The 18,201-nt window shown below is 51.9% G+C and overlaps 9 protein-coding genes across 9 annotated transcripts; 4 read left to right on the top strand and 5 right to left on the bottom strand.

Annotated features, from left to right (window-relative positions):
- Window positions 1-858: 858 nt before the first annotated feature.
- BO79DRAFT_227107 (uncharacterized protein) lies at window positions 859-1,194 on the top strand (the record flags this gene model as incomplete). The annotated part of the gene is made up of 1 exon (XM_025683852.1): window positions 859-1,194. One exon carries the CDS (start codon window positions 859-861, stop codon window positions 1,192-1,194), a length of 336 nt encoding a protein of 111 aa, XP_025541000.1.
- A 1,328-nt stretch (window positions 1,195-2,522) lies between these two features.
- On the bottom strand, window positions 2,523-3,696 carry pre9 (proteasome core particle subunit alpha 3). The gene is made up of 4 exons (XM_025680904.1): window positions 3,549-3,696; window positions 3,297-3,481; window positions 2,813-3,231; window positions 2,523-2,718 (listed from the first exon to the last, which is right to left on the bottom strand). Exons 1-4 carry the CDS (start codon window positions 3,570-3,572, stop codon window positions 2,579-2,581), a joined length of 768 nt encoding a protein of 255 aa, XP_025540999.1. The 5' UTR covers window positions 3,573-3,696; the 3' UTR covers window positions 2,523-2,578.
- A 244-nt stretch (window positions 3,697-3,940) lies between these two features.
- Window positions 3,941-5,725, top strand: BO79DRAFT_192539 (FF domain protein; the record flags this gene model as incomplete). The annotated part of the gene is made up of 2 exons (XM_025680903.1): window positions 3,941-4,010; window positions 4,064-5,725. The coding sequence occupies 2 exons, from the start codon at window positions 3,941-3,943 to the stop codon at window positions 5,713-5,715; spliced, it is 1,722 nt and encodes a 573-aa protein (XP_025540998.1). The 3' UTR covers window positions 5,716-5,725.
- A 149-nt stretch (window positions 5,726-5,874) lies between these two features.
- Window positions 5,875-6,989, bottom strand: BO79DRAFT_208443 (uncharacterized protein). The gene has a single exon (XM_025682400.1). The coding sequence runs from the start codon at window positions 6,887-6,889 to the stop codon at window positions 6,065-6,067; it is 825 nt and encodes a 274-aa protein (XP_025540997.1). The 5' UTR covers window positions 6,890-6,989; the 3' UTR covers window positions 5,875-6,064.
- Window positions 6,990-7,215: 226 nt separating this feature from the next.
- BO79DRAFT_170787 (putative PHD finger domain protein) lies at window positions 7,216-10,722 on the top strand. The gene is made up of 3 exons (XM_025679543.1): window positions 7,216-7,701; window positions 7,813-8,648; window positions 8,712-10,722. Exons 1-3 carry the CDS (start codon window positions 7,695-7,697, stop codon window positions 10,698-10,700), a joined length of 2,832 nt encoding a protein of 943 aa, XP_025540996.1. The 5' UTR covers window positions 7,216-7,694; the 3' UTR covers window positions 10,701-10,722.
- Window positions 10,723-11,321: 599 nt separating this feature from the next.
- BO79DRAFT_244546 (LUC7 domain-containing protein) lies at window positions 11,322-12,500 on the bottom strand. Its single transcript, XM_025685381.1, has 3 exons — window positions 12,410-12,500; window positions 12,014-12,345; window positions 11,322-11,928 (listed from the first exon to the last, which is right to left on the bottom strand). The coding sequence occupies exons 1-3, from the start codon at window positions 12,450-12,452 to the stop codon at window positions 11,470-11,472; spliced, it is 834 nt and encodes a 277-aa protein (XP_025540995.1). The 5' UTR covers window positions 12,453-12,500; the 3' UTR covers window positions 11,322-11,469.
- A 174-nt stretch (window positions 12,501-12,674) lies between these two features.
- gpi16 (GPI-anchor transamidase subunit GPI16) lies at window positions 12,675-14,904 on the top strand. The gene is made up of 3 exons (XM_025680902.1): window positions 12,675-13,270; window positions 13,332-13,726; window positions 13,777-14,904. Exons 1-3 carry the CDS (start codon window positions 12,912-12,914, stop codon window positions 14,802-14,804), a joined length of 1,782 nt encoding a protein of 593 aa, XP_025540994.1. The 5' UTR covers window positions 12,675-12,911; the 3' UTR covers window positions 14,805-14,904.
- Window positions 14,905-15,848, bottom strand: BO79DRAFT_208439 (uncharacterized protein). The gene is made up of 4 exons (XM_025682399.1): window positions 15,795-15,848; window positions 15,434-15,652; window positions 15,151-15,353; window positions 14,905-15,058 (listed from the first exon to the last, which is right to left on the bottom strand). Exons 2-4 carry the CDS (start codon window positions 15,593-15,595, stop codon window positions 15,043-15,045), a joined length of 381 nt encoding a protein of 126 aa, XP_025540993.1. The 5' UTR covers window positions 15,596-15,652; window positions 15,795-15,848; the 3' UTR covers window positions 14,905-15,042.
- Window positions 15,849-16,411: 563 nt separating this feature from the next.
- On the bottom strand, window positions 16,412-17,636 carry BO79DRAFT_216330 (uncharacterized protein; the record flags this gene model as incomplete). The annotated part of the gene is made up of 2 exons (XM_025683313.1): window positions 16,412-17,092; window positions 17,142-17,636. 2 exons carry the CDS (start codon window positions 17,634-17,636, stop codon window positions 16,412-16,414), a joined length of 1,176 nt encoding a protein of 391 aa, XP_025540992.1.
- Window positions 17,637-18,201: the final 565 nt, after the last annotated feature.

Below are 18,201 nucleotides of genomic sequence, written 5' to 3'. Positions count from 1 at the left end.
CTTGGATGCAGAAGGGGCAAAAAAGGTTTGGACGGTGAGACGGACGGCCTGACAGCTGGCACAAAATAAAGAAACGGTTTATTTTTTTCATGCAGGAGCTTTGATTCAGTAAGGGTGAGGCATGTCTTCTTCTCGAAGGACGACTCCATACGCAACGGAGACGCAGAAAGGAAGCGGGGATGATCGTTGGAACAACCAAGGCTGCAATGGCAATCCCAGCCAGGAGGACGAAAACCGTCCATATCAAATGAGGGATTTTCGAGGGGTCAACCTGATTCAGGAGAAATGATACCGCCACGACAGCAACACGCATGCATCCGTGAAGCATCCACTGACTACAACTGACCTGATTAGGAAGGTTGTGGATAACTTGTGTCTCCACAGCTGGAAGACCCCAGCATAGCCAACCGGAAAAGCACTGGATGTGATGTGAAAGTGATAGCAGAATGCCGTAGTCGATAAGCCATCGTATGTTGAGGGGTTGATCGACGGTTGACTGGTAGAGTACGAGAACTGGCTGGGCCGTAACATAGAAGCTTCTTGCGAAACATAAATAGGACCCGGGGCCTACCAGTCGATTGAATCTGGATCATTATCCGTTTCAGACTCAGCTTCTTCAAGAGCTATCGTGAGATCTAAATCGTTGTTATTCAGAATAAGGTGTTTCGTTTTAAAACAACCGGCAACCTTCCATAGGCCTCGTGCAAGCTTAGCCTATCAAACCTCTGCAGCGCGGCAGGAGCATTTGGCAGAACCAATAGAACTCAAAGTAGCGACGTGAAACAACAAACTGTATCAGCAACAAGTGAGTTTGACCACGGCTTGATTAGTATTTTAGCTGACGATTGAATGATAGGGATGTGTTTCTACAACCAGAAGAGATTTGCATGCGGAGACTGGAGCTGGACAAGTTTCGCTCACCGCTGCAACTATGAGTACCGCACTGGGGAGACCTGCGGCATGAGGCTCGTCAATATGACTGAGTTTGAAACAACACTATGCCGCTTGTGCGAGAAGATCGAAACCAAGTACCGGCGGCGAAGCGCCGAGGTGGAACGCTTGAATCGATGGAAACGGGAGGGAAGCACTCTCGTAGCGTCCATGGACCGGTCACAGAAACTCGTCATGGAGCTCGAAAAAGAAATTCGCCAACTGCAGCGGGAGCGTGACGAGAGAAGAAAGGCACTTTCATGAAAGAAGGATGGAAACTTTTCAGGGGCCATGCGTTGGGCCACTTGCTGTTGCTTTCATTTGTGCTTAGGATTCCCTCTTTGGTATTGTCTTTCGGTTTCAGACCATGTTCCTGTTTGTAAATTCTGTGCCTCACAGGGGCTGTGTCACTTGACACCTTTCTTTTCCTAATATTTTTTTTTTTTCTTTCCTTTTTGTTTCTGATGATCGAATGGAGGTTGGTTCTTCACGCCAGGCCCATGCAATGGTTGGCGGGAAAAGTGTGAATCAAGCAATCTGCTGTCGAGAATTCATAACATCCAATGAAAAGGTTTCATTTGTGCAAATCTGGTACCTTCGTGCAGCGTTCACGAGGAGGTGTTCCACATCATAAGCGCCCATGTCCTTAACGAGCGGCTCGCCAGACCAAGGTAACCAGACTCCCATAACAATTGGAACAGAAGTAGGGGCCATTGTGAGAAGTGGGGTTAGAGTCGGAAAGTCGTCAACCCAAAGACCAAACCAAGTAGTCCAACTGTACGAACTACTTTCTTTTTACCATGGTCGTATCATGATTGTTGATAGCAGAGGCTGGCGAGATTGGGAAGGGAGATACGGAGCTGATCATGGAGTTGTGTACCCCGCGTTTGGGCGGTCCATCGCACGTGATGGCCTCCTCTCCACACCAAAGCTACCAAGTTAGTGATTGCCTTCTGCGGTCTTCAATCTTCTCATAAGAATCCGGAAAGAAACCTAACACTGATATCTCATTATGACAAATTCGGTGGGCTTGACTCATCTTTGAGTGATCCTGGGGGTATGCATAGAGACTCTCTCAATAACCCCGCGCCTACGATGCTTCCATGACACGGCCGTCAAATTCTCAAGAAGACCGGACAGGTTGACATCGAAACACATTCACAGCCGGTGCATTCGCTTGGTATTGTTGTGGTTGTGTTGCAAACAAGACACCAGCTTGGATCCCGGGGATTCTTATATATACGGGGCCTCACATCTCATTAAAGTTCCGAAACATTCAGCATTGTTCAAGCGCCTAGGGTGCTCGAGGGCTTGAAGACTACGTGGACCATTCATGTCCCAAGATCAATGATGGCTTTGGGCATTTCCGGTCGACAGACGCGAGTGTAGACCTGCAATGAATTGCCCGATGCTTAATTCGACATCAAGGCTTGCCACGTCACCCGTGGCCGACGTCAGTTGCGCTTCAGATGCAGCTATAGGCCTCACCCGTGCCGTGAGTGATTTGGAGCGACCTGTCATACGAGTGTATATATACGAGACTGTAGAGAATCTACATCGTAAACGTTGGGCAGAAAAGTGCGCGATTATTGCACAGGAAACATGTGGGATTATCTGGTCAAGTAGCAAAATCGGGTCGTCTTCTCATTTATTTAATCTCGCCAGCCTCGGGCTCGTCATCAACCTTGGCCAGCCCGTGTTCTTTCAGAAGGGCATTGATCTCATCAGCATTCCACAGGTGGTGGTAGATCTTGCCTTCCGGCGTCCTCCCCACCGTAGCAAATTCGACTGTAGGGGCCAACGCATTAGCATAGGTCACGGTACCGTGACAGCGTGGTACCCATGTACGGGTAATCACGGACAAGGATCGGTCATGACTTACTCTTCTCACTGCTCAGCTTGGTCGAGTCCATCGTCTTGCTAAGAACCTTAACGGCCATAGCGCAAGCTTCCTTCAGGTCGCAGTCCTCCTTGTAATCTTGCTTCAGCAGACTCTGAGCACTAGCATTGTTTGCTCCCACGCTAGTTGCTTTCCAGCCACCGTAGTTACCGCTGGGGTTGCTCTGGTACAGTTGGAACTCCCGGAGAGGGTCGTAGCCGGCATAGATGAACGAAACACCGAAGGGACGGAGACCACCGTGCTGGGTGTATCCTTGCTTCAAGTCGCACAGACGACGGACAAGTTGCTCGCAAGGAATTTCTTCGTTGTAGGTGAGAAGATACCGCTGGGCAGCTTGTCGGGCATAGTTGATAAGGATGTTTGCGTCTGCCGTCATACCAGCAACAGCACAGATCATGTTGCTGCCCAAACATTAGATTTCCATCTCACAAAAAGACCTGCAATTCGATGGGGCTGCGATGCATACTCGTTCAGCGTGTATAGCTTCTCCGCAGATGTGTCCTGCTCCAGTAGCTTGCTGGTGACCTTCTTCTCCGCTGCGAGGACGATTCCATCTTTGGCCAAAATTCCTAGGGCGGTACCGGCATGCGAGATGGCTTCTAACGCATATTCAACCTGGTAGAGTCGACCTTCGGGGGAGAAGATGGTAGTCTGTAGACGGACGTCATCGGGTCAGCTAAAGCTCCCAAGGAACGACGGAATTGGGAATCAGGCATACTCTGGAATCGTATCTCCGTGACATCTTGAAATGGACGTCAACTTGAGTAGATTATGGGAGAATATTGTTTGTGGAAGAAAACAGACAGAGAAAAGGGAGGATTGGAGATGAGGAATGAGTGACGGGCGAGCTGTGCAGGAAGGTCGGATGAGCTCCCGCAGAGTGGTGACCAGGCAACTTCGCCCTGGCGCGTCCACCTCTGAGCGTCCGGGCTGACCGTCAGTCCGCCAAGCTCGGACCACCCGAACTCTCATTGCGAAAGCTCTCGGCCTGCGCGATCCCGCTCCGGAAATCTTTCCTTCGCGCCTCAAACTGCAACCGAATGTCTTGTTATACTATTGTCACTTAATTGATACCTTTTCGCGCAATCTCTTGGATCCTCTGTGGTCGCAATGCTTAAATCTACGTATACCCCGCCCCCTCCGTTACCTCCAGGATGGACCGAACATAAAGCTCCTTCAGGTTTGATTGCCAGTTACCCGGATTCCTCTTAGAGTCGCTCTAATCAAGCCTAGGTCATCTGTATTACTACAACTCGCAGACAAAGCAATCCACATATACGAGACCTCAGGCCGCTCCCGTACAGCCTCCGCCCGCCGCAGCACCAGAACCCTCAAATAAAGCGCCATTCTTAACTCCGGATACACTTCCTCCTTTCTCTTCGACTCCTTATGCTCCTCATGGCTTCGGGCATGGCGCTGCACCACACGGAGCACCGTTCGATAGTCAATCACGCGGAGGCTTTCGTGGTGGTAGAGGCTACCATGACCGCAAGCCCCGTGGGCCACAGGATAGGCCGAAAACCAAACATGACATTCCTGGCTGCGCGCCATGGGTGCTCGTGAAGACGAAGCTGGGAAGGAGATTTGTACACAACCCCGAAACAAACGAAAGTTTTTGGAAGATTCCCCCGGAGGTCCTGATAGGGGTCCTCGAATACGATCGCTTGGAGAGAGAGGCAAAAGAGAGGAAGGAGCGGGGCGAGGAGATGGAAGTTGTCGCCAAAGAAGAACCGGAAGCTAAGGTCTCCGAGCAACCACAGTTGGAAGAAGCAAAAGCTGGTGCTGCTCCAGCGGCCGGGGAAGAGAGCGATGAGTATGAGGAGGTCGAAGTTACTGACAGCGAGGGTGAGGAAGAGCAACCTTTCAAGCGACCGAGAACCGAAGAAGGGGACGACCAACAGCCGTTGGAGTTCACGGAAGAGGATATGGAATACCAACTGGCGGCAATGGGAGAAGAATATGGCCTTGACCCTGGCGAATACGGCGAACCCGGAGAAGAAGAATGGGAAGAAGGCGCAGAGGGCCTTCCGCTCACGGAGGAGGATGCCACAGCTTTATTCCGTGATCTTCTTGACGACTATCGCATTAACCCATTCTCCACGTGGGAGAAGATCATCGAAGAAGGCCGGATCATTGATGATACCCGCTACACTGTGCTACCAAACATGAAAACGCGCCGTGAGGTCTGGTCCAACTGGAGTCGTGACCGGATTCAAGAACTCAAAGAACGCAAAGAGAAGGAAGAAAAGAAGGACCCGCGCATCAAGTACCTGGCTTTCCTCCAGGAACACGCCACACCAAAGTTGTATTGGCCCGAGTTTAAGCGCAAATACAAAAAGGAACCAGAGATGAAGGATACGCAAATGTCAGACAAAGATCGAGAGAAGTACTATCGCGATTTGGTTTCTCGACTGAAACAGTCAGAAAGCACGCGCAAGTCTGATCTTTCAGCGCTACTAAAATCTGTGCCACTACACGAACTAAATCGGTCATCTAATCTGGAGGCTCTCCCTCCGTCCATCATCACCGATCTCAGATACATCGCCCTCACGCCTAAAGCGCGGAATCCGCTTATTGAGGCTTACATCTCTACCTTGCCGGCTGCTCCAGAAAGCGACATGACCGCCGAGGAAAGAGAAGAGCTAGAACGGAAGAAGGTTGAACGTGACAGACGCGAGAAAGCGCTGGCTGAACGAGAGAAGCAGGTACAAGAGGAGAAAAGAAAGCAAAAGGGCGAGCTTGTTCGCGGTAAACATCTTCTGAGAGAAGGGGAAGCGGAGATCGAGGAAGCTATGAGGATCAACAGGGGTGGACTTCGAAGCTACATAGAAGCCGAAGATCAGTCTTCAAAGGACCAAGGCGAGAACGCCAGTCAACACCCCTAAAGAGTTAGAGTGGTAACCTATGTGATATATAAAGCATACTTATGATTGCAAATGACTGTAAAAATACATTTCCATCCTTTCTGGCTGATCCAGTATACATTCTCTCGCATATAGGAGTTTCATCGTAGATAATATGTTAAGAGTACAATATGTCGCTGCCCCATCATGAAACACGGGATACCGCCCACGCCGATAAAAAGTGTACTGTGGCCCATTAAGAAAATTAAGAGCAATGGCCTGTGATTTCACATAGCTTATTGGGTATCACTGTAAGTAAGAAAAGTCCGGGACCTCCCTCGTATGAAATGACGCCTGTATTTCCCACACCCGACCCTTAGCCGCGTTAAATTCATTTGAATCTCCAATTGTCCCAGTCATCGTCATAATCATCATCGTCGTCTTCATCGTCTTCATCTTCATTTGCGTTGCCTGCAGGTGGGTTTGATTGGTCCCCTGACGGGCTAGCAGCGGAAGGAGGTTCGTCCATTCTCTGCATTTCTGCATCTTCCACGGTTCTTAATTTCCTCAGCTCTTCACGCTTGTGCTTCAGACGTCTGACACGCTCTTCTAATTGCTCCATTTCATCAAACTCATCTTCCATAAACCGCGCTGCATCCTCCCTTTCTCCTTCGACCTCAGCCTCACGGCTTTTCTTGATCGCTTCGGTCTCTTTCTGCTGCTGAGCGGCGAGCTCGTCTGCAGATACTGGCGCTGCTGATATGGTCGCTTCTGCGGCGAGCGCAGCCGGTCTATGCGGCATGCGGGTGGGGGCGACAACTTCGCGCTCGAAAGCGGCCCATTCATCCTCATCGATGGTTTGAGTGGTCGGGGCAGGCGGTTCGGCGGCTACAAGAGGCGTATCTGATGGCTGTACATCGGGTTGAGCAGTTGGCTGCTCAACTGCGATGTCAGATGGCGGCTGCGGTCCGGCGATGTCTTGCTCTGATCCCTCCATCTCTTCCTCCTCCTCGATAGCTCGTGCACTGGGCGGTTGTACGGTATGCGCGGTCGACGGACCAGATGGCACACTTGCCCTCATCCTCTTGCGCCTCAAATCATCTGCTGGGTCTACCTTGCGCTTTTTGGTCACACGGTTCGTTGCGCTGCTCCCTGCCTGGGATGAGCCCTTGCGGGCGGCGAGCTCATTCCGAAGTAATGATCGAACATCTGCCATGATCTGTACTGAGTAAAGGTGGGATAGTAAAAGATTATAGGTATTGATTTGATTTTAAGATGAGCTCTAAACAACACGTCAACTTCGGAGAGGGGGAAAGTAGCACGGGCAAGAAGATCGTGAGAAGTAAAAGACAGTCTATGTGGGGATCTGGAGAAGCTTTCGAGGGCGCCGAAAAATAGACGCGACGAGAAGGAGCCGGACTGGCGCCTGCCAAGCCATTCTCCGCGGAGCCGCAGTCACGTGCGCATGACTCAGCATCCCGATCCAACCGCGACAGCATCTCCTCTCTTCCCACCATCTGTCTTCTTCCATCTCCCAGCATCCCCCGCTGCTCGTCGCTGGACGTTCATTTCATCACCAGACACTCCTGCGAGGCTATTCTGCGAAACTTCCATCGTCAGCTCTCGATTCACTCGGGGATAAGCCGCCTCAGGCGCTGCGCAGTCTACACGCGACCCCGCTCACGCCAAGCATTCACGCTGCGCGCGACAGCATTCAAACGAGACTCAGCACCACCCAACCGCTTGGTGTGACACCACCCACCGGCGCCCACGCGTTGTCTCTAGACTAAAAATCGCTGCTGGAAGTGCAAGGACAAAGTAATACCTGCGTGGACCGGGCAAACAAAAACAAGTGCCACTTTTCAGAGCCTTCCTCTGTGTATTACTTTAGCCCTTCTGATGCCGTAGAACGAGATTTGGGTGGCGTGCGCAATCCTTTTTTTTCTTCACTCTATCTCAGACCTTTTACAACCCCCAAAGCTTCGCGCCGTAGAAATTTGAATACCTTATATACTTCCATCATGGCCGGTAAGCTATTGTATACCGAAAGTCGTGCGACCATTGTCGGCCTTCCCGATGGGTGGCGACTGGCAGCACACTCCACTTCTCGTCGGGACAGAAAGCTAACTACTAAGCCAGATGAACCACGACGCTCCGGTCGCTCGACCAAGGGCCAGCACAAGAACCTCGACATGATCACCGAAACGCCCGCGAAGAAGTCCAAGGCGAAAGCCCAGCCGAAAGACAAGCCTCCCAAACCCTCCGCCGAACCGACGCCTGCTCCCAGCGAAGAAGAAGAAATCATTCGATGCATTTGTGGCGAATATGAAGAGGAGGAAGATGTTGAGCGCGACATGATCTGCTGCGATCGATGCTCGGCCTGGCAACACAATGACTGTATGGGCTTGACATACGCGAAGGGGGAAGAACCGGACGAATACTTCTGTGAGCAATGCAAGCCAGAGAATCACAAAGTTCTTCTCGAAAAGATCGCGCGTGGTGAAAAGCCTTGGGAGGAAGCTGCCGAAAAGAGGCGCAAGGAAGCTGAGGAGAAGAAGGCATCTCGACGCAGAAAGGGCAAGAAGGGCGGCCGAAGAGGCAGACCAAGTGAACCCAAGGCGTCTGAGCCTAAGACAAGCGAATCTAAATCAGTCGAGCCCAAGGCCAGCGAACCTCCGACGGCCGAGCGCAAAACGAGTGAGTCTCAGGCCAGTGAGCGTCAGACCAGCGAGCGCAAAGCTAGCGAGCCCAAGACAGAGACCAGCACACCTGCGCGCGCTGCAACCTCTTCAACTCCCGCTCCAGCCTCTACTGCTGCCCCTGATGCGCCTGATGCGCCTCCTGCGCCGGCCGCACCAGTTCCTGAAGCCGAGACGCCAGCTCCTGAGAAGAATGGACATGTTCCTGAAACCCAGTCGACAAGCGCCCAAAAGCGCAAATTCGATGAGCACCAAGAGGCGCAAGTGCCTGAACCGGTAAGTTCTCGTTAATTTAAATATCATCGGTTGAGAAGAGTTCTGCTAACACTGACACACCAGGGACCGAAACCGAAGCAGCAAAAGATGTCACCGCCAGCACCTGCGACGCCGGTGCCAGCGCCCGCTGCCAAACCGGCTCAAGTGAAGGAGGAGCCCAGTGCGCCTTCTTCCCGGAAAAGCTCTGCTGCAGGGACAGCAGTGACTGATAGCTCGAAATCCGCGGACCAGCTTACGCATCCATCTCGCAAGAGTGTTGCCAAAGCTCTGGTCAAGTTATTTGTAGAGCAGATTACTCAGGCCCAGGAACGAGGATCGTTCCAAATTCCCGAAGGGTCCGGGGTGAAATCGGTGGAGGAATTTGCCCGGCAGCTTTCTCTCTCACTCGAGAGCGCTATGTATGAGAATATATGCGGAGGAACTGGGGAGCCCACAGAGCCGTATAGGTCACAATTGCGGACGATCATGTTCAACGTAAAGAAGAACCCTTCTCTACGGGACCGTCTGCTCGTAGGTAGTTTATCTCCCGATGCCCTCTCTAAGATGAGCACCCAAGACATGGCAAGTGAGGAACTGCAGCAGAAGGATGCCGAAATCAAGCGGGAAGCTGAACGGCAGCACATCATCGTGCAAGAACAAGGGCCTCGCATTAGACGGACCCATAAGGGTGAAGAGTTTATTGAAGATGATAACCACAATGTCGCCAGCGAGCCCGTGTTCTCTACTGCTGCCGCTCGACGCAGTTTGGCTGATCCTGATGGCAGCTCCGCTGGCCAGAGCCCAACGACCCCTGGCCCCCAGGCTCAGACTGATGACACCCGGAAGGCATCGAAATCACAGGATGTTGACACCAAGATGACCGATGGTGTCACCACTCACCAGGACCACTTCCCCGCGCGGGCTCATTCTCCCGGTGGCACCAGCCATGAGCAGGTCTTCCCCGAAGTGTCTGCTCATATTCGTGAGCAGCTGCCAGCAGCCAAGGCTCAGGCTGATGCTGAGATCGATCAACTATTGGGAGACGATGAGCCCGACTCACCCCCCTACTCACCAAAGGACTTTCATGACGAAGGGTCCATCTGGCATGGCAAGGTCGTCATGAATCCGATTACCGAGTTTACTTCCTCCGCGAAGCATGTCGGAGGAGCTGACTTGAGCGGACGCATACCATGGAGTCAGCTTGCTCCACCGACATTGTCCATTGATGGAAGGATTGAGATTGCTCTCGCCAGCGAATACCTCTGCGGTCTACGTTTCAGCTCCTCGACTGATGTGACTGTTATCTCGATCACCCGCCCCGACTCCCCTAAGGACCGTGCAGGGTTCGATAAGCTATTCAGCTACTTTCAAGACCGTTCGAGATATGGTGTTGTTGGCAAACATCCATTGCCAGCTGTCAAGGATACCTACCTTATCCCTATTGAAGCAGGCTCCACCAAGAAGCCGGAGTTCATCGAGCTTCTAGAGAACAACGCTCTTGAAGATCCGACACCGGAGCGCGTCATGCTCGTGGTCTTTGCCGTCAAGACCGGCGATTCTAATCCACCATCCGTGCAGCCTCCTTCGCACTTCCCGAGCCAGGAGCCCGGTGCTTCTGCCAGTCCATTGACCGTGGCAGCGGGGACGCCTCAGCAGGCGCATTTCCTGACTCCTGGACCGCCGCTTGCGTCCCAGTTCACACCCACTCCTGTATCATCTTACGACGGAACGCCTCAAACGCAAATACCCTATGGGCATCAAGCTCAGTCACAACACCAACAACAGCCACCACCTGCAGCTCCACAATTCACCCCCTACCAGCCTCCACAGCCCAACCAACCACCCCTCACCGGGCTCGCCGCCGCAATACAGGTCCTCGGTGCGCAAGCCAATACACCCGCTATCCAACAACTTCTTTCCCATGCCCCGAACGCTGATGCCTCCCAGCTAAGCGTGGTCCGGGATATCCTCTTACGTCGACCAGAAGTCAGCTCAAACTACACGATGTTGATAGAAGAGTTAGCAACGGCGACCAGGACCAACGGACACGGTCCACAGCAGAATGCACGGTAGAGAGACAAATACAAAAAAAAATAAAAAAGAGAGAAAGGGGGGGGGGAAAGGGTGTTTCAACACTGCCTACTGTACAGTAACGTCTTTCTTCTCCCATATCTTCGCTTTCCATTTTCTTTTGCAGGGTTATCTCCAGGGGCTTGGTGTAATTTTTTTTTTTCCCGCACTGCTATTCCCATGTGCTGGGGTAGGGTTTTCTTTTCCAAAACGGGTATTTGGGCGACTTTACGGGCTGCTTATCTATTTGATCTGTTCTCTTTGCTTTTTAGTGCTTGCCATGAACAATGGACTTTATGTACCCCCAGCGAGGTTTGTTTCAACACTGGGTTTGTTATTTTTATCCCTTCTCCTTTTTTTTTTCTTTTCTTTTTTTACTATGGAATTTCCCCTCATCTCATCTTGTTCTTATCCGCATGCTGTTTTACATGCGTTGAATTTGTATGTCAAAATGAACACTATTCTACTATTTTATACCATTCTTCTCTATGATGACTTCATATACTCAGTAAACAACTCGAATATGATATTATCGTAATACTATTACTACTACTCAGTCCTCATTGTCACACGTCCGCATAGGGGATCCGGAGACGAAAGTTGAAAGCAATGCAGTCGGCCTGTACATGTTTATTATATTTTTATTTAATCCGTAACATCCCAGACGTAGTAGTAACAAGAACGCCTGCGCTATGCAAATCCAGACAAATTACAACAGCATTGCAGAATAAACTCCAAGAAAAGAAAAAAGACAAGACGCTTCATCAATATTTTACCAGCGAGGACCGCGCTTCTTGTAACCACCACCGCCATACCTAGGACCACGTCCACCACCGGAGCGTCCACCCCAGCCACCATCATCGTCATCGTGGTGACGAACCGGCGGAGGCCGTCCCTTAAGCTCCTCGCTGAGCTTCTTAAACCCCTTGCGCATGTCCGAGTATCCCATGTGCATCTTTCCGAAGAAATGGTCCGCCAACCGACGATCGTTATCGAGACGACTCAGGTACGCGCCGCAGACATCGCACACTTGCAGCTTCTGATGACCCGACGGACCGGAGGTATCTTGGAGGTTCTTCAATTCGCGTTCACATGTCTCTTTCTGGTGCTTGGCGGTGCGGATCTTGTGCAGTTCGTTCAGGGCCTGTGCGACGGAGCCGGTTTCGCCCAACACCGAGATCTCGAGGAGGCCCGTGTTGATGGTTTTCGTTAGGTCGGAGATTTGTTTCAGCTATATTGTTGGAGATGTGGTTAGCCCCATGTCTTCTCTTGGCTGCTTGAAGTATCCTGTAGATGGGGGTGAGTGTATGCCTTACCAAGTTGTTGGTCTGCCTGATCTCATCCGGAGTCTTTTCCAAGCGTCGCTGAGCGGTATCAATACGTCGGTCACAATCATCGATGTATTTCTGCATGTCGCGCATATAGTCGTAATCGAATCCCCATTTGGCCTTCTCGGCCGCCGAGGCGGTCTCATACTCCGTCTTCAATCCTTCGCTGTGAACTTTCTGGCAAGGGCCCAGATCTTGCTTGGTATTGGTGAAGAGGTCATGCGGACAAGTGCCGACAAGATACGAGCGACAGACTTTCGGATCGGTGATTTGGAGCTGCGCATTGCGAGAGGGAGCGCCGGTACCTATGAGTTGGTCCGCTGGAAAAAGAATTGGATTAGCTGTTGTTTAGAGCTTGGTAGAAGCTAGGATTGGGCAACTTACCTCCCATAAGCTGCTCAAGCAGCTTTCTCTGTTCCGCCGCCATGATGGGATGATGCCAGAGGGAGAATGAAGGGTGGGGAGAGCACGAATGGTCAGAGCGTAACTGAGAGATTGAATGGAGATTGCGATGGAGAGTCGAGATTCTGCGGGCGTGGCGCTAACCGCGGCTGGCGCTTATATAAGTTGAACCGGAGTCCCCCTGTCGATTCCCGCTGATTTGCGGAGTACAGCTCGGCCTTTCCACCTTACTACTAGTTGGCGACATCGGTGCCATGATCTGGACACTCTGACGCTTGATACATCTTATGCAGGCTTGATACTGTCGCGCGGCCCGGTCAGCCTGTTATTCAGCTTTGCTTGAATTAAATCGCAATCGAGCGTTCTTCTCCGCCGCTCGGAGGACTGAACTTACACTCCGTGTATGGCAGGCTAGTGGTAGTGAGGTACGCGATAGAATCACTACACAGTATCTAGAACTTTCTGCATCGGCAAGCATGACGTGATGACGGTCCTCTCTCTCCTTACTTTACTTTTCGTTGTCGCGCTCTCTTCGTTCACATCAGCGACTTCCGACTACCACGAGAGCCTATACCTCCAACCACTCCCGCAATCATCCTTGTTAGCATCTTTCAACTTTCGTGGCAATGAGTCCCAAGAGTCCTTCGATGAACGCCATTTCCGCTACTTTCCGAGAGCATTAGGTCAGATCCTACAGCACGCCAACACGAAGGAGCTTCATCTGCGGTTCACTACTGGACGATGGGATGCTGAGAGCTGGGGTCCCCGTCCTTGGAACGGGAGCAAAGAGGGTGGTACTGGTGTTGAGCTATGGGCATGGATAGATGCACCCAATGATGAAGCGTATGTGTGACCGGGAAGGAGAGGACGACGTAGCATGTGCAATGATACTGATGGACAGTAGGGCCTCTGCGAAATGGATTACCCTGACTCAGTCTCTGTCGGGATTGTTTTGCGCCTCGCTGAATTTCATCGACTCAACCCGAACCACTCGCCCCGTTGCTTCATTCGAACTTATGGGAGACCATCCAGCTTCCAGTAATCTGCATCTGCTACACGGGACACTTCCTGGTGAGGTGGTCTGCACTGAAAACCTTACGCCATTCCTGAAGTTACTTCCGTGCAAGGGCAAGGCAGGCGTTTCTAGCCTTCTAGATGGACATAAGCTGTTTGATGCGTCTTGGCAGAGCATGTCTGTGGATGTCATTCCTGTCTGTCCTCAGCCAGGAGAGTGTTACGTGCATGTCGATCAGACCGTGGACATTGTCCTTGATATTGACCGGTCGAAGCGACCCCGCGGTTCGTTTATTGGCACTTGAAGTCTGATTCATATACTAATGACTATGCAGGCAATCCCATTCCGCGACCTGTACCTTCTGATCAGCTTGCATGCGATACATCCAAGCCCTACCATTCCGATGATACCTGCTATCCTTTGGAAAGCACATCGGAAAAGGGCTGGAGCTTGACGGAAATCTTCGGACGCACCCTCAGTGGCGCTTGTCCTCTCACGGATAATGCTTCTCAAGAGCCGGTCTGCCTACGGGTGCCGCATGAGCGCGAGGTAATTGTTACTCCAGGTGCAGTGGAGACCAAGAGGCCGGATGGCTTCACTCGCTGTTTCACTTTGGAGCCTTCTACTCCGTTCGACATCACCATCCCTGAACAAGAAGTTACCACTCATGTGCCACTTGATGAGCCTGTCTTGAGCGCGGAGAGAACGATTGTTGGTCACGGCCAAGAGCGCGGTGGCATGCGGATCATCTTCGACAACCCGTCTGACTCCAACTCTGTCGACTTCATTTACTTTGAGACACTACCATGGTTTCTCCGACCATATGTCCACACACTGCAGGCTTCTATCACAGGCCGCGATGGACTACGCCAACAAGTACCCGCCTCCCAATTTATCCGTGAATCCTTCTACCGACCGGCCATCGACCGAGAGCGAGGAACACAGCTGGAGCTGGCAATGACGATACCGCCTGCGTCAACTGTGACTCTCACATACGACTTTGAGAAAGCGATCCTGCGGTACACAGAATATCCCCCGGACGCGAACCGCGGCTTCAACGTCGCTCCCGCCGTAATTAAGCTCGACGCAGCGAACGGCCAAAACCACCCGATCTATATCCGCACCACCAGCCTTCTCCTCCCGCTTCCCACCCCCGACTTCAGCATGCCATACAACGTGATCATCCTGACCAGCACCGTAGTTGCGCTCGCCTTCGGCAGCATCTTTAACCTTCTTGTCCGTCGCTTCGTTACGGCCGAAGAAGCCTCCGCGTTGACCGCGCAAACCCTTAAGGGACGCCTGGGGGGCAAGATAGTAGCCCTACGAGACCGAATCAAGGGCAAGACAGCCAAGAAAGAATAGACGAGACGGAAAAGCTATCATAAACAATGCATCCATCTTCAATGTTACATACATGCTATACTAATACAATAAACCAACCATATCACATCAATCTCACTATCAACGCCTGTTCAACCCCTCTTAACATCCCTCCCCAATAAATACATAACAAATTCTCAATTCCCAAAACCATATTTCATTTGATACCATTCATTCATATCATTCATTAACCCTACCAACCCCAGAAGAAAAATCCCAATTACTCCGGATAAAGACTAAAAACCCAACCCCACCCCATCAGCCCGCATCCCAAAAACGGAACAGCCAGAGCATCAGGAAGGAAGGAGTAGCAGGCAGGCAAGCTTACAATCCCAACTTATCCTTCAGCACATTCCAACCGGGCAACGCATCCGACCCACCAGGCTTCGTGCCCATGAAGCTATGATCTTCCGTAGCACAAGTTCCCTCCCGCTCATCATGTCCTTCATCCCACCGATTCATGAACTTTTGCTCTGCGGCTTGCTTTTGCTGCGAGATTCCTTGCAGGGCGGGCGTGGTGAGGATGTCGGACTAATCACATAGATCTATTTAGCATTGCTTTCCAAGAAGAGGGTAGGTAAAGAAAGGGGTAGTGGGATGGATGAACGTACAGGAACCCCATCGTCCGACGACGTCTGGTTCGCTGTTCCTAGACCTCCTCCCTTGGGATAGCCCTCGTCGCCCCAGCCGCTGCCTCCGCCGGAGTTGTTGGCTGGTGTGGGTTGGGCGCTGGCGCCGCCGCGGGTGGAGCCTGGAAGACGGTTTTGGGACATTTTCGTTGTATGTATATTATAAGGTGTGAAAGGTTTGGGAAAGTAAAATGTGTTGTTCTAGAGAGGGTTTGTTAGTTTGGTTTGAATTTATGTTTTTGGGGCGATGTCGGTGACGTTGTATATGTATATATAGTTGGGGTAGATGGTTGTGGTGATGATATATTTTGATTTTCGTATAACCAGATGGCGATTAACTTACCTAGATGTTTGGCTTGAGTTATATAGAGATAACAATGATAAATCAATCTCTGTCTCTGATCGAAATTGGGCGATTTATAGTCGAGAATCTCTCATGAAGGGCAGTGATCTCATCATGAACAAACGTCATAGGGGTCTGCTTGATTGGCCGTTTATTGCCACTCGGCTTAGTCAGGATGTTATATCCATGGAAGCTACGCAGAAGAATGCCACGACTTAGGGCGTTCTGGACTGACTGTATTGATGGGCATTGGATGAATGATGATCGCATAGTTCATGCAGGTGATGTCCTAGTATCTAGTACGGCTAATTCGTATACCCCAAGGCAGTGGGATGAGACTCGCCTCTATTGCGGTGCGGTATAGGTATGTACATCACGTCATAGCTAACCAAGCAGGTATAAGCAAAGCTTTCATCTCTTGAAGGATAAGGATATTGAAAAAGACGCATAGTGATGGGCAAGGCTTTCGTAGGCCATTCGAATGATATCGTATCAAAGCAAGCAACAAGTACTGTTTAGGGGAATATGAGTGCAAGAATTCATGTGTCTTTGGCGCATATTAGAGTTGAAATCATATCACAATGATCAGGAAAGCGGGCAGATTCGTAAATGTATGATTACTGAGACTCGACTTGATCGGCCCAGGAAGCTCCCGCCACTGGTGACAAGGAGTCCGACTTGAGCAGATCAGGGGTAGGGGGCGCTTCCTCACCAGCCTTCTCCTTCTCTTTCTTCTCACTTCCAGGTAGAGATGGGAACTCAGACTCGTTATTGATGACTGGAGCAGATGCTTTAGGCTTGGTTTCACCCGAAGCAGGCTGGTCAGCAGCACCATCGGACGCTGCAATATCTCCTCGAGGCCCGCGATGTCCACCGCGGCCACGTCCACCTCGACCACCACGTCCGCGGCCTCGATGATGAGGTGGACGGGCGTCTTCACTGGCTTCTTCACTGGGCTGGGAATCAAAGTCTCGCCGGACATATCCAGACACACCGCCGTGCATACCTCGTCGGAAGCCGCCCCTGCCACCACGGGGATTGTAATGTTCATCCTTCTTCTCGGCGTCCCACTCCCTTCCGTTCAAGGCACCCAGTTTGCGTAGTCGGTTACGCTCCCGCTCATTATCCATGGCCTTGCGATGCTGGCGTTCTTGGCGTCGCTTCTCTTCGGCAACCTTCTCGCGCTCAAGGAACGACGCCTGGTCTGCCTCAGCTCGAGCATGTGCAGCGGCAACTTTGGCAGCGTTTTCTTTGGCGGCAGCAATACGACGGGACAGTTCTTCTTCGGTAAGTTTCGGCTAGGAGCGCATTAGCAAGCATACATCTAGATATCGTGGATGCTCCTACCTTCTTTAAACCACCCGTAGCACTTCTGTCTCCGCGAACCGCAGGCACGCGCGGTCCCTCTGCGGCCGCAGCCTGCTTAGGATCCGACGCCGTTGTCTCCTCCTTGCCATTCTGATCTCCCTCAGCCGGCGACTCCGGAGTCGAACCCTCTCCATTCTTATTCTCATGCTCAGGAGCACTTTCAACTGGCTTGTTCTTCACAGCCCCGTCCCCACGACGGCCTCCATTATGCGATCCCCGCCCACCACGTCCTCTGCCTCGACCCCGTCCTCGCCTTTCGCCTCCACGCGACCGTGATGATGGGGTGTCAGTTCGAGCAGGTGGCGGCGCATCGCTTTCAACAACAGGAGCGGGGGCAGGTTCCGTGTGGACTTCGGGTTCAGGTTGCTGTTCAACGGCGGGAACGGGGACGATCTCATCGTCGAAGAGGTCATCGCCACCTCGAGTCTGCGCGAACTCGTCCATAGCAGGTGCGTCGGAAGTGGGATCGGTCATTATCTTGTGTGACGTTGTAGTGAAAAAGCTGGGTGCGCTCCGATCGCGGGTTTAATGCGACTGTACGCGCTCACGATGCCGGACGATACGACCAATAAAAACGATCCGTGGTAGCTCGAGTGGTGAACCAGCGATCAAGGCTCAACGCTAGTCGCGGGGAGCAAGTCAGCTTATCACCAGGCAGAAAGGAAACGCATCGTGTTCGATCTTCCACCGAGTAGGAGCTCGCACCACCTTTAGAGTGTGCAACCACCCCCTGCGCCATCCACAGCAATGTCTCGGGGAGATCAAGCCAGCTAACCTTGCTTCGAAGGTGGCGCTCTGGGGGGAGAACACCGCAACCCCAGATGCCCGCTCCAGCTGCGAAGGCGGTCTGCGTGTGGATCGGAGACGTTTGCTGCGGGGGTTGCGATTGATGTCTCCGGGAAGAAGGGATATAAATGACAGTGTAGGAATGAAGCACGTACAGTTTAAATATTTATTCGCCTGGTCACAGATTTTCTTCAGACAATTGAGGTCGAGATCGAGATCAGCGAGGCTGGGAGGGAATGGCGAAGGGTGGAGG

Source organism: Aspergillus costaricaensis, assembly GCF_003184835.1.
Source record: "Aspergillus costaricaensis CBS 115574 unplaced genomic scaffold BO79scaffold_11, whole genome shotgun sequence".
Classification (NCBI taxonomy): Eukaryota; Fungi; Ascomycota; class Eurotiomycetes; order Eurotiales; family Aspergillaceae; genus Aspergillus; species Aspergillus costaricensis.
This window is presented reverse-complemented; position numbering and strand designations above follow the sequence as displayed.

Bases quoted from the DNA above. Each gene is read 5' to 3' on its own strand.
- pre9 (XM_025680904.1), bottom strand. From the start codon at position 3,572: ATGTCACGGAGATACGATTCCAGA. The intron at 3,482-3,548 runs GTATGCCTGATT...GTCCGTCTACAG, and splicing joins CACGGAGATACGATTCCAGA to ACTACCATCTTCTCCCCCGA. The intron at 3,232-3,296 runs GTATGCATCGCA...ATGTTTGGGCAG, and splicing joins AAGCTATACACGCTGAACGA to CAACATGATCTGTGCTGTTG.
- BO79DRAFT_208443 (XM_025682400.1), bottom strand. From the start codon at position 6,889: ATGGCAGATGTTCGATCATTACTTCGGAATGAGCTCGCCGCCCGCAAG.
- BO79DRAFT_208439 (XM_025682399.1), bottom strand. From the start codon at position 15,595: ATGTCCCAAAACCGTCTTCCAGGCTCCACCCGCGGCGGCGCCAGCGCC. The intron at 15,354-15,433 runs GTACGTTCATCC...CTATGTGATTAG, and splicing joins CGTCGGACGATGGGGTTCCT to TCCGACATCCTCACCACGCC.
- gpi16 (XM_025680902.1), top strand. From the start codon at position 12,912: ATGACGGTCCTCTCTCTCCTTACTTTACTTTTCGTTGTCGCGCTCTCT. The intron at 13,271-13,331 runs GTATGTGTGACC...GATGGACAGTAG, and splicing joins GATGCACCCAATGATGAAGC to GGCCTCTGCGAAATGGATTA. The intron at 13,727-13,776 runs GTTCGTTTATTG...ATGACTATGCAG, and splicing joins CCGGTCGAAGCGACCCCGCG to GCAATCCCATTCCGCGACCT.
- BO79DRAFT_170787 (XM_025679543.1), top strand. The intron at 8,649-8,711 runs GTAAGTTCTCGT...CTGACACACCAG, and splicing joins AGGCGCAAGTGCCTGAACCG to GGACCGAAACCGAAGCAGCA.
- BO79DRAFT_244546 (XM_025685381.1), bottom strand. From the start codon at position 12,452: ATGGCGGCGGAACAGAGAAAGCTGCTTGAGCAGCTTATGGGAG. The intron at 12,346-12,409 runs GTAAGTTGCCCA...TTCTTTTTCCAG, and splicing joins GCTTGAGCAGCTTATGGGAG to CGGACCAACTCATAGGTACC. The intron at 11,929-12,013 runs GTAAGGCATACA...CCAACAATATAG, and splicing joins TCAGGCAGACCAACAACTTG to CTGAAACAAATCTCCGACCT.